Source organism: Pezoporus occidentalis, unplaced genomic scaffold (genome assembly GCF_034315485.1).
Source record: "Pezoporus occidentalis ecotype Australia unplaced genomic scaffold, CSIRO_AGI_Poc_V1 ctg13, whole genome shotgun sequence".
NCBI lineage: Eukaryota > Metazoa > Chordata > Aves > Psittaciformes > Psittacidae > Pezoporus > Pezoporus occidentalis.
The window spans coordinates 1752509-1764701 of NW_026913103.1; the positions used below are offsets into that span (position 1 = coordinate 1752509).

Genomic DNA, 12193 nt, shown 5'->3' on the forward strand with positions numbered 1-12193 from the left:
ATGACACATAGCAAACGATTTCTGAAGTTGGCCTCAGTTCAAGTAGAAAGGGACCTAGAAGCGGATCATGGGTATTTGTGTACTTAAAAAATGGTGTAAAGTTATTTCCAGTGATTAAACCTCACATTGTTCAAGTCTAACTGCAAGAAATCTTGACCAGAAATTTGCAGAGTGCTCTCTGCTGCCATCCCATCCCTGTTTCTCAGCTCCCATAGTTAGCCTAAGGATGAGTTGTGCAACTTGCATTATTTCCTAATGTTTGTAGACAAGGGGCCAAGGAGTCTTCCCTCACGCATTCCCTACAGCATTGCCATGTTTTCAGAAATTAGAAAAGTGGAAGTTAATCACCGGCTTGGGATAATTAGGAGATTGCTAAAGACAATGGTTTACCATACATTGTATATTGATTAATTTTTATTTCCACTCACAATTAAAGGAGCTACAACTTGCCAAAACTGCTAGCTTCGTTTCCCAAAAGGGAAACAGGCAAATATGTTCATTCATAACTTTTTTTTTTTTTTCTGCGACTTACCCTCAAGTTCTTCATTTAATATAAAGGGGGTGAAAAAGATATTTAAACTCTGCATTGCATGTACAACTTCTCTTGAAGTATTTCAGGCAAGATGATGATCTCCCACAGATAACATCAAGTGTCACCGAATGTGAGAGAATATGATTCTCCCTAAGCCAGTTTTCATTGCATTGCATTTGCTGGGTGTAGATCATCCACATATCTCACATTTTCCTTGGTTTGGATAGATACTTTTTTGTTTTATTTTTACAACATAAAGGGACATAAAGTATTTATGTTTATAAAAGCTAGCAGGGATGTGGTTTACAGCTCATACCTATGGAAAACACACTAAAAAGCTACAACCGTACTTTCCTTTACTTTGGTCACAAGTGGTTTGTGACCAGTAATACCTCCGATCAGAATTTGCGCAGCATGTAATTGTTACCATAAAAGCTCTGTATTACTGGAATCCAAACCTTGCAGGGGCTCGGGTGGGGGTGTGGGGCAGAAAACGGTCTGTTTCAAGGACGGGTTGGTTTGGACCTTGTCCAGAAGTTTAAACTTTGGTCTCATCAGCGTGGGTGGGAGGGCGCATTCAAAGCCACGCAGACGTGTTTCACGTGTACTTTGAAAGCGCAGAGGGGCCGTAGCAGGGAGCCGGACCACACAGGCTCGGCAAGGCTTTGTTCTCCTGGCTGAATGGCAGTGGTGGGAGCGCACAGCTGCCAGGCTTCAAGCCGGTGACTGACAGCAGCATTTATTAAAATGTCATCTCCTAATTTTCACGCCGGATATCTGCTGTCGCGTAGACTGACCCGATCTCTCAGGCCAGCGGGAAGGGCCAGAGGACAACCCAACCTGCCGTGGGGAGCAGAGGAAGCGCAGCCAGAGGAGAGAGAGAAAACGCAAATCCAGCCCTACCTAGCTGTAACAACATAAAGTAAAAAAGGAAGGGGGGTCGTGGGGGTGGGGGCGACAGGGGGGAGGGGAGTCAGCCTTCCTTGTGGCAAGGTTCTTTACGCCAATCTTCCCCAGTCTTTAGTCCCTCACCCACTGCTAACCGTGATACTTCAGCCGCTGTCGCCTCGCTAACTCTGCTCGCAACCGGGCAGCGAGAGCCTCGCGTTCCGGACACACGGTTCCAGACACCGAGTTCCGGGCACGACGCCTCAGGCATCGGGTCCCCATCCCTCCCCGTGGTCGACCCGGTGGCATTTGCCGTGCAGAGTGGCCGGAATGAATGCAGCAGCTATCTGGGCACAGCCTTATCTCTGTCAGAGAACAAATACAGCGTTAATTACAGCCTCGCGAAGAAAATTGCTATTGTTTCTAGTCAAAGACAGGCGACAGTTTGAAAGCGTTTATTCTCGGAGCCCTGTATCAGTTAATCTCCACCGACCGCGGTGCCGAACTGACAGCTCTTGGGGCTGCGACAGCGGGGCGTTATGCTTTAGGAGAAGGAACAAGAGAAAGGAGATCAAGCGCGGGCTTCCCCCGCCGCTACCCTCCGCCCCGCCATCCCCGTTCGTTTCCCTGGCTCCCTGCCCTGCGCGGGGGCGCAGCCACCCCCAGCGCTGGGAACGGCAGGCAGACCCCCCCCACACGCACACCCCGCACGCCGAAAACAACGTTTGTGAGACGTGCTGGGCGCCGCGCGAGCAGCCGTGACGCGCGAAGCGCGCGGCGGGCACTAACGCCGGAGCCGGGAGGGAAGCGCCCCACGCACACGCGCACTAGCGCGCACGGACACGCGCGGAGCGGCGCGCAGGCGCGCGCAAGCCACCACCCTCTCTTCTCCCTCCCCCCCCCTTCACGCCAGGAGAGCGGGGCGCGCAGCCATCCCCCGAGCCCGGCGGAGGGGGAGGCGCGCAGGGGGCGTGCGGAGGCGCGCAGAGAGCGCGCACAGGCGCGCACTCACGCAGCGGCACCCACGGAGGCACGGCGCGGCCGGCCGGCTGGCGGGCTGGCTCGCACACACAGACACGCGTGCACACACACACACACACGCACATACAGAGGCAGCGGCAGAGCCGCGCTCCCTCTCCCTCCGTACTCCCTACGCGCCCGGCGTTCACACCGCTCCCAGGGATCGGCAGCCGAGGACCCCCCACGCCGCTGTCCGGCCACCGGTGTCTGAAGGGGGAGGAGGAGTGAGGAAAGAAGAATAACTCTATTAGTAACAACAACAACAAAACCCACCAACAAATCTGCACTAGCGCCTTAGTCCTCCTCTCAGACCATCGCCTGGCTGGCATCGCCGCTCATCGCGCTGCTGTGCGGAGACTTTGTTTCAAGTAAAAAAAAAAAAAAAAAAAACCACCAAAAACCCCTTCGCTTGCTCAGCCACTTCCATTTTTCCCCCCGCAGTCTTGCTGTTTTGAGGTGGTTTTTCTTCTTTCCCTTCCTGTGGTCGGATTTGGTGGATCAGGCACCAAAGCTGCTTTTTTTTTCCTCGGTGGGGTGTGTGTGTGGCGTGCGGGGGTTTTCTCGCCGCGTTTTTTATCTTCTGCTCCTCTGCTGCTTTTTTTTTTCATCTTGGTTTTGAACCTGAGCCGGGGAAAATGGGAAACGGTGCTTCCGACAGAAGGGGAGTCTCTCCATCACTGTTGTTGGGACGTGTGCCTATGGTGCTAGTGTTTTAGAGAAATAGCCTGACAGCTTTCGGAGTGGAAGGTAAGGGTGCCCGGGGCATTTCCATTTCCAGGGATTACGACCGGACAGCATTTAGTTTGGGATTCCGGGGAGGAAGTGGCGGAGGAGGGGGACAGGCTGTTGCTGAAGGATAGAGACAGCACATACATAATGATCTCCGCATTTACTTCAGCGCTGCAGTTTAAAAGTTAAGAGAAGTGCGTTTCGCGACAGGTCTGCTTCCCTGAGAATAATTTCCAGCGAGAGCGAGAAAACCTGAGGTTTGTGCAGGATTGGGGTAATTTTGGAGGGGGGAGTGTGATGATGCCAGGTTAATAGGAAGTTAAAATAAGAGAAGTCAGCGGGTCTTCTGTTGGGGGAAAAAAAATAAGTGGAGTGATGGCGCCGTCTATGTTCGGCTGAACTACAGTGTCGCCTAGAAAATCAGTTTGGGGAATATCCAAACTAAACGCCCGTTTGCTTTTCAGCAGAAGAGGATTCTCCCCCTTCCCAAATGGGCAACCTTAAGCCTCTTTGGCCGTTTTTTTAACTCTTTCCTCTATGGAAATGAAAAAAAAAACCTTTAAGTGCCTAATCCTTTCAGTTAGCAGACTGCTCTAGTATCTAGCGATACTGCAAACTAACCGAAATGCTGCCGGCACGCTCTATTGAGTGTGTGTGTGCATCTGTGTGATGCACATGGGAAGAGAGAGATTAAGACAATGCTGTGTTTCTGTAGCCTTGCCTGAACAAATGCACAACTGAAATGTGGGCTATTTGATTACGTTTCTTCATAGAAAAGAGCCTAGCACTGCAGACGTCTTTATTTTTCTACTGCAAATATTACACAGGATGGGAAAAAGTCAGAGGCTTTTTTCCTTTTTCGAACAGAGCAGCAAATAAGCTCCCTTTTTGCTTTCCAGATTGTAAAATTAATCCTTTTTCATGGGTGGAATTCCTAATTTAGACACTTATTGTCACATTGGCTCTCAACGCCTACACCATCCTGAATAACACTGCGCAGAACTGCATTGCCTGCAAAGTGCTCCAGCAAAGGGGAAATTGTTTCCAGAATTCCCAGTAAGTTTCTGTTTTTTAAAACCTTAAATGCTGTACCGAGCCTACTTGGAGACGGAGGACCGCGGTGTTCATTGAGACGGACGCTCAGAAAGGAGGAAATCTGACCGTGTGGATAGACCCATGAGCAGCTCTGCTTTTTTTTTTTTGCTTTTTTTTAAAAAAAAAAAAAACAAAAACACCTCCACCATAAAGAGGGTTAGAGCTGGTGCTGCTTTACCCTCTTCAAGATCCAGAGTTCGAATTATAATCTAGGAGATACGGAAATCTCTTCAAGGGAGCTTAATCCAGTGATTTGCTGTGTGTTACGCAATGGGAGACAGAAGATGCCTTGCTGTTTGGTGAGGAGATGAAAAGCTAGGCAAAGACACACATCAAAACTCAGTAACAGTGCCTCTGTGTGTGTGTCTGCCTCTGCTTACAGAGCAACAGTGGAAGAGACTGCAATCTAGAGAGTTTCGAAATTGGGTTGGCATCACTTCTGTCTGCTTGCATTTAAAAGGAGAAGGTGAAAAGCTTCTCATTTGTAAGAGATAAGCAACTTCTTAAAGGTTAATGCTGAAAACGTTCAATTTGATTTTTTTTTGAATAACATTATAGAGGTAAATATAACTAAGATTCACTTTATTAACCTGGGCCACTGTTAAAGAGAATAGAGCATGTGGAGGCTGTGGCAGTTGACAGGAGCAGGAAAACAGCTTTACTTGAAGATACTAGCAGAGAAAATGTAATATGTCTTTCATCATTCAAACACATGTCTAAAATGTAGGAGCTAATCAGACAGTACAAGATATTTGTAATAAAGAGGGCAAGTGCAGTTCAATAGGTGCAGAGATCCTACTGTAGCATTGACGGCTATACAGAGATACTGCTTGTAGGTACTAATACAGTGATCCATTTTATACATCCTTAGGAGTTGAAGCACATTGAAATTAATATCCAAAAAAGCTGGCACTTAGTGGTGGTGTCAGACCAGCACTAATTTCATCCGTCTTTGCTTCTTTCTCCAGTAGCTTCAAAATTTTAGCAATATGTTAATCTCAGCATTTCTTGCCTGGGTTTTCTTTTCATAGGGACCTCTGTATACCAGGTGGCCAGGGTGAGGGCATGCAGGCATATTGGAGATACCCTCCCATGTGTAGCAAATAATAATTTGTGTGGTTTTAGTTATGGCTGTAATTCTTCACAGCTACTTCACAGATTTGATAGAAAAATAACACATAACAAGAGATGCTACTGGCTTTCTTATTCTGTGTTCTGTACCGGTGTAATTCTGCATGTGCGTATTGTATATGCAGATATATGACTATAGCAGGCTACTTATTTACTTTTTGAATAAATAAATAAATAAAAAGCCCTTTTATCAGTCTGCGGGGTGAGGCGCTTGGGCTTTTACCTGAGCTGAGCCCTTCTGGTCCTCGCCATGATGACAACAGCCTAGACAGGAGAGGACATTCCTATTAATAATCTAATATATGTTGGTTTTGTTCAATTTGACTGTAGAGGCCGTGGCTGTTGCGATGGCCACGTGATGGCGCTGCGCTCACGGCAGCGGTCCCGGCCCTCGCCTTATAAAATACAAATTACCTGCCCTTCTTTCTGAAAGGGGCTCGAACTGCAAGCTTGAAAACAGCTGGCTCGAATATTGGAAGGAGTTTGGTTTTCTATGCGTGAAGAATTCTACTTGCATTTTTATTTCATTTCATCTCCTGCAGGCCAAATGACATAGGATGAAGGCTGTTCGTAATTTGCTGATTTATATATTTTCCACCTATCTACTGGTTATGTTTGGATTTAATGCTGCCCAAGACTTCTGGTGTTCCACGCTGGTGAAGGGGGTCATTTATGGATCGTATTCTGTAAGTGAAATGTTTCCTAAAAACTTCACAAACTGCACTTGGACGCTGGAAAATCCAGATCCCACCAAATATAGTATTTACCTAAAATTTTCCAAAAAGGACTTCAGCTGCTCCAACTTTTCCCTCTTGGCTTATCAGTTTGATCATTTTTCCCATGAAAAAATAAAGGATCTTTTAAAAAATAACCATTCTATAATGCAGCTCTGCGATTCCAAGAATGCTTTTGTATTTCTGCAGTATGATAAGAATTTTATTCAGATACGCCGTGTCTATCCTATTGATTTCCCGGGATTACACAAAAAAGAAGATGACCAAAAATCCTTCTTTGAGTTTTTGGTGTTGAACAAGGTGAGCCCAAGCCAGTTTGGGTGCCATGTGTTATGCACTTGGTTGGAGAGCTGCTTGAAATCTGAGAATGGGAAAACCGAGTCCTGTGGGATCATGTATACAAAATGCACCTGCCCTCAGCATTTGGGAGAATGGGGAATAGACGACCAGTCCCTGGTGTTGCTCAACAACGTTGTGCTGCCCCTCAACGAGCAGACGGAGGGTTGCCTGACCCAGGAGCTGCAAACCACTCAGGTCTGCAACCTCACCAGAGAAGCCAAACGGCCACCTAAAGAAGGTAGGTTCTTCCTGGGGGAGGGGGGTGGGGGTGGGGGTGGTAGTGGTGTGTGTGAGCTAAATCCCACACCAGTGTGTAGGTCCAGCTACCAGCTCTCCTCAATACTCATCCATTTGACCTGCTCTCCACTCTAGCTTGCCTATAGATGAGGCGAAAGGGCTGGATAAGATGCACTCTCCCTCAGGGCATGGAGGGCTGTATTCCCATTTCTAAACTGGCCTAACCTTCAGTATATAGTTCTGCTAAGCACTGTTGAGGCTCCTCGTAAGTAGATCCATCTGTTTTCAGCTCCCACTTACAGTAATGCCCACAGGTGGTGAGACAGGAATCTCTCTCCCCCTCACCACCTCTTTACTGCAACCACCCGACTACAAAATCTTGGCGCTTTTTATATGATCCCTTGACTTCGCAAGGAAAATGTTTCCAAAGGCATGTGGGCAATCTGGCTAAAAGACAAAGAGATTTACCATGGTGAGGACACCTGGTTCCAAGTGGGCCAAAGCTTAACAAATCTAAAAAAAACCCAGAAGAAAATGCAGTTCTTCAGAGTAAACTCTGTACCTAAGATGTCTAGAGACGTGAAGCACTGCGCAGTCAGGACATGCTGGGAGCTCTAGAAAGGGGCTACAGGCTGCTGCTGCTGCCCCCCTTCTCCAGGCAGCCTTGGCTCCAGGAGACAAGGCTCTGACTCTCATGCAGTATTAGTGTGTGGGAGTTGGTGTCTCGGGTCCCAGCAGCTGCTTCATGTCCCCACTGGAAACATGAGGGTTATGGAAGTGTGGGAAGGCAAAGGGTCCAGCAATTAGAATGGCAGCCATCTGCCTAGCCTCTCTGCTTCATGCCTCCTATTTTGGCCTTCTGACATTTTGGGGAGGTCTGGGGGTGATTTTGGGAAGAACACTCGGGATGGGAGGCAGGGTAAGCATAGGCTGAACCTGTGGGTGAAAAGGTCCTTCAGAGCAGCCATGTGGGAATGGGGGAAGGGGGGAGGGGGATGTGCCCGTGCGGCAAGGGATAAATCATCGAGCCCAGGGTGTTGCATTTTAATGCAGGAAATGTTCTCTCTCTCCTTGTTTTCTGCATAGCCACAAAGCTCCCAGTCTGTGGCGAGGCAGTGCCAAGCTCCCAGCCCCCCTAATAGAAGTTGCTTTGTGGAGGAATGTAACATTGACACGTTGTTAGGAGAGGATTTTCTTTAAGGGCAGCCAAGCCCCAGTGCTGTGGGAGAAGAAGAGCTGGACTCGCTCCAGCTGCCGCGGTGCCAGCGGCCGCGGGCAGGGCCGGAGGGAGGGAGGGAGAGATGAGGGACCCTTTCGATGCCTTGCGGGTCATCGCTTCTCAGCACCCAACAGCTCGGAGCCCAGAAAGCCGGGGTCTGAAATGAGGGGCGCTCCCCCCGCCGTTCCCCTTCCTGAGCGGCCAGTGCAGCGGCGGGAACGGTATTTAACACCGTTCAGAACTAACGAGCACCCTGAGAGGGGGAGGAGGCAGCCCCTGCCGCGGAGCGCTGGCAGCAGGGCTGGGTCTGTGCGGGAAACCCAAACGTTGCGAGGGTGCGGGGCCAGGAACTTAGAGGCTCCCCACCTCCGTCGTGTTTGTCATCGGGGGCACGGGGAAGCCGCGGAGCCCGTTATAAAACACAAACGCCGCAGCCCCAGAGGCGCGGAGGAGGCGCAACCGCGGTGCGCTGCCCACTTACTCCCACGGTGGGAGGAAGGCTCATCCTCCATCCTCCCTCCCCGGCCCTGATTTCCATCCTAAGGTGCCACCTTATCGGTGGGGCTGGGCAGGAGGAGTGCGAGAGCAGAGGGTGCACCGTGCCGCTCTCAAAACCACGCCGAGTCCCAGGGGGATGCGTGTCTCCCAGTTAAAGCACCTGTTTCTGAAATGTGCTTAGTGGAAAGGACAGAGGAAGCTTAAGGGCAAACACTTTCTTTTCATTTTTTTTTTCCCTTATATTTTGAAGCACATTTCCAACATACCTTGCTTCCAATTTCAGACATATTTTAATTCTTGCCCCTACTTGTGGGTTTTCCTGGGTATGAGTTTGAGAAATGTCTTTCCTAGAGGGGGTGGAAATGTTTGATAGCTGGAAGGTTTCCTTCACTTGTTTTTCAATGTACTCAGTGTTTTTCTGGTGTTGCTGAGAATTTGGACATTAATATAATAATTTTAATGTTTTATTTAATTATCTTAATGCACTTTGGAATTTGTTCATGAGATTGTTACTGAAAGTTATAATCAGTTAGCAAATTAATCCTCAATGTACTTCTCAGTAGTAGTATGCTCTTCATCTTCCACTCACTATTTAAAGCATTTTCCCCCTTTCCTCAGAATGCTAAAAATCTTCAGGAGAGGTATGTTGAGTCTTTGTTTTCTGTAGATATATACAGTCACACTTATCAAGCACAAGTCAGTGCATTTGTATGTATAAAGCTGGTTTGTGGTTTGGTTGGAGGTTTGACTGAGGGACCAAACTGTAGAATATTCCTGCTGTAAACATAATGTAATTCATCACTTGTGTCAGTAGACATTTAGGCAAGACATGAAAATTTTGTTTTCACAGGCAGCCCGTTTCAAGTTAGATCGGCACAGTCAGCAAAGATAAGGTTGACCAATAACTAAGAGAATGGTTTCTTCTTGTCAGAGTTCGTAGTGGCAGCTGAGAGTACAGTTTTGTTAGTGTAAGTTGAGTCTGAAGGGGAATGGAGGTTGCCTAACACAGTGAAAGTGCTCCAGACTTGGTAAGATGGTATTCTATGAATTCATGTATTACTGACATTGCCTAGCAATGACTTTCCAAAAGGAACTGCAAAGACCTGACAGCTTTCTGCAGTATTATGCATACCCTTCCATCCTTCAGATTTGCTTTCATGGAGCTTGCGTGTATGACGTTCAAAATCTTTTCCTCAAACTACTTTCAGTCACATTTTTGAACCATAATGTAAATAGAGAGCATTCAGATTAAAACTTACTGTTTCTTTTTTGAATCTCTGAAGATTTTACAGCTTTGAATATGATAAATGGCTTAGGAAAATGGTTGAAAGTCAGTATTTTTCCTTTTTAAAGATGTGTTGCATTTTGCAAAAAATGTGACAAGCATACAATGGTTGATTCTGTTTCTAACAGTGCTGAAGTGTTGAACAATAAAAGGAACTAGGTCAAAAAATGAAGCTTTTTTCTTTTTCTTTTTTTCTTTCTTTTTTTTTTTAATAGAATGGTTTGGAAATACACGGTTTAGTCAACATTTTTTCCATAGACAGATCATCTGTGGTGTCACTGATTAAAGCAGTATTGAAAATCGCCACATTTTCACTGAGACTCAATTTCATTGTAGCTTGATACTTTTCCATAGCTTTACATCTGAGATGCTTAGCCTCGATCAAAGCACTAGCAAATAGATCTCAGTGAACACTCTGGAAGGGTCCTGAATTTAAAGACTTGGGGGAATTTGTCTACTTGATCTTCAGTGCTGTGACTGAAGTATCTCACGAAGTTTCTATCGATAAGAGAGGGCTCAGTTCCAGTCCTAGTGGATCTGTAAGGCCTTTGCATGTAGTCAATCCATACAATTTTCTGAACGATGACACTAAGAATGTAAAAATATCTTTTCTTATTGTGACCATTACAAAGCCATAATATTATTGCGGGGTTTTACAATAGTTAGAAACTAAGACAGCTTCCCCCTGTGTTTTACTGTCATATCTGACAGATAATGAAAACAATTTTTTTGGCATCTTACCCAACAGAAACAAAGAAGAGAGGGGGTATTCACATTAATTCAATATTGCATTTGTCATTCCAGCCTTAATCTTACGTATCTTATTCAGCCAGTCTAAAATAACTGTAGTAGGGATTTCTTAATATGCTAGAAATGCAGCATTGGTCAACTTTGTCACAGATTCTAGCAGCTCACTGTCTACTAGCATCTCTGGATTCAGCAACTGATTTTTTTTTTTCCTGATTTCAGATCTGAAAACAACAGGGATACCTTAACAGAAGATTTACTGTAATAGATGTCTCTTTAAAACAATTTATGATACATTGTAGAATAACAGTAAAATTTAGGATGCAGAGAGTTTTTTTTAAGCTTTCATGGCATGTGTGCATTTATTTGGATGTCATTCCATGAATGCCCACTTCCTGTTGCACGCATTCAAGATGAGCTTACAGTATTCATCACATACTCAGAGGTCACTAGGTGGCTGAGTAGGCTGGACATCCCTAGTCAGAAAGTCATAGGCACAAATAATATGTCATAGCATGGCTCCATCAGAGGATTTAAATTGTTAAATCATTGCAGAATTTGTCTGAGAAGATAAAAAGTTACAAAATGCCATCTAACAACCATATACTTCTACAGGGATATTTAATATTTAGCGTGCAGCAACTATTTGAAACTAAATCAAAATTTAGAAAACCCAAAATAAATAAAACTGTTGTCCAGAATATTGAATGAGTATCGTAACATACTTGGAAGTCTGTTAATAGTATTTATATCCTGCTGCTTGCAATGATTCTTTTATGCATGAGTTCAAAGGGACAAAGGAAGATGAGCACTAATAGAACAGGCTTTTTAATTTTGTGTGAAAGTTGTTTTCCATTATGAGTTATTGCTTTAAAACTTAAAACTGATATACTAAAATAACCTGTTACCATGCAGGTCATGAGCAGTTATGAGCAGTTTGACCTCAGTGAAAATGTAGAATGTAAAGCAAAATAATTTCTCTTTAAATATTTTTTTTTTACTTGGATATTGTTCTTCCTAAAATGTTCATGACCAAAACCATAATGGAAACTAACATAAAATCAGCTAGAGATATTGTGTTTCTTCTTTATAGGTCTGGTTCCCAGTTTAAGGAAGTTCCTTCAAAATCTCCTATGGACTCCACTGTGCTTCATATAATTCCCCTTCTGACTTACTTTGCTAAAAGAAAACAATCACCCAGAGCATTTAGGTTCTTAGTACATATTTGGGTCACTCTGGACCACTCATAATAGGATGCTATATCAGAGCCATGCTAGTTTGATTTCAGATTCTCTTTTTTTTTTGTTTGAAGTATGCACTATAGAAAAAGCATTAATTAACTATCTTTTAATCAATACGCCCTACCTTTGTTTTCAGGGATTATATGATATTACCAGTAATGATTGTACTTCAGTTTGTGCTGTATTGATCATTTCCACCTGATTTCCTTCAGTAAACTATGAAACTTCTTGTTTTGTTGCGAAATTTAGAAGTTTGTGTGCAAGAGTAATCAGCACTTCACGTATGTGTATTGAGTTTGGTGGGATTTGGATCAATCCATCAGTGAATTTTCTGATACTTTCAAATACTTTCTTTGGTACCCAGAGAATTTCCTTTTTGCTAGGAAAAGCCTGTATACATGGCCTTGCTCCTAGTAAATATACTTGGTTATATATATTATGCATGTCTGGGTGATTAGCTTCTTGATATCACACAGATTCTATCAGTATTTTTTTAGC

The 12193-nt window shown here is 45.1% G+C and overlaps 1 protein-coding gene across 5 annotated transcripts in view; it reads left to right on the plus strand.

Moving 5' to 3' along the window:
• The first annotated feature begins 2477 nt into the window (after positions 1-2477).
• ADGRB3 (adhesion G protein-coupled receptor B3) overlaps positions 2478-12193 on the plus strand; it is a 465858-nt gene continuing 456142 nt past the window's right edge. For 4 of the 5 annotated variants that reach the window (XM_062608134.1, XM_062608138.1, XM_062608139.1 and 1 more), the window contains exons 1-2: positions 2479-3187; positions 5938-6706. In XM_062608134.1, coding sequence (XP_062464118.1) covers positions 5953-6706 — 754 coding nt within the window. In that variant the 5' untranslated portion in view covers positions 2479-3187; positions 5938-5952. Of the gene's footprint in view, positions 3188-5937; positions 6707-12193 lie in introns of all 5 variants that reach the window. The other variant, XM_062608135.1, reaches the window with a different exon arrangement.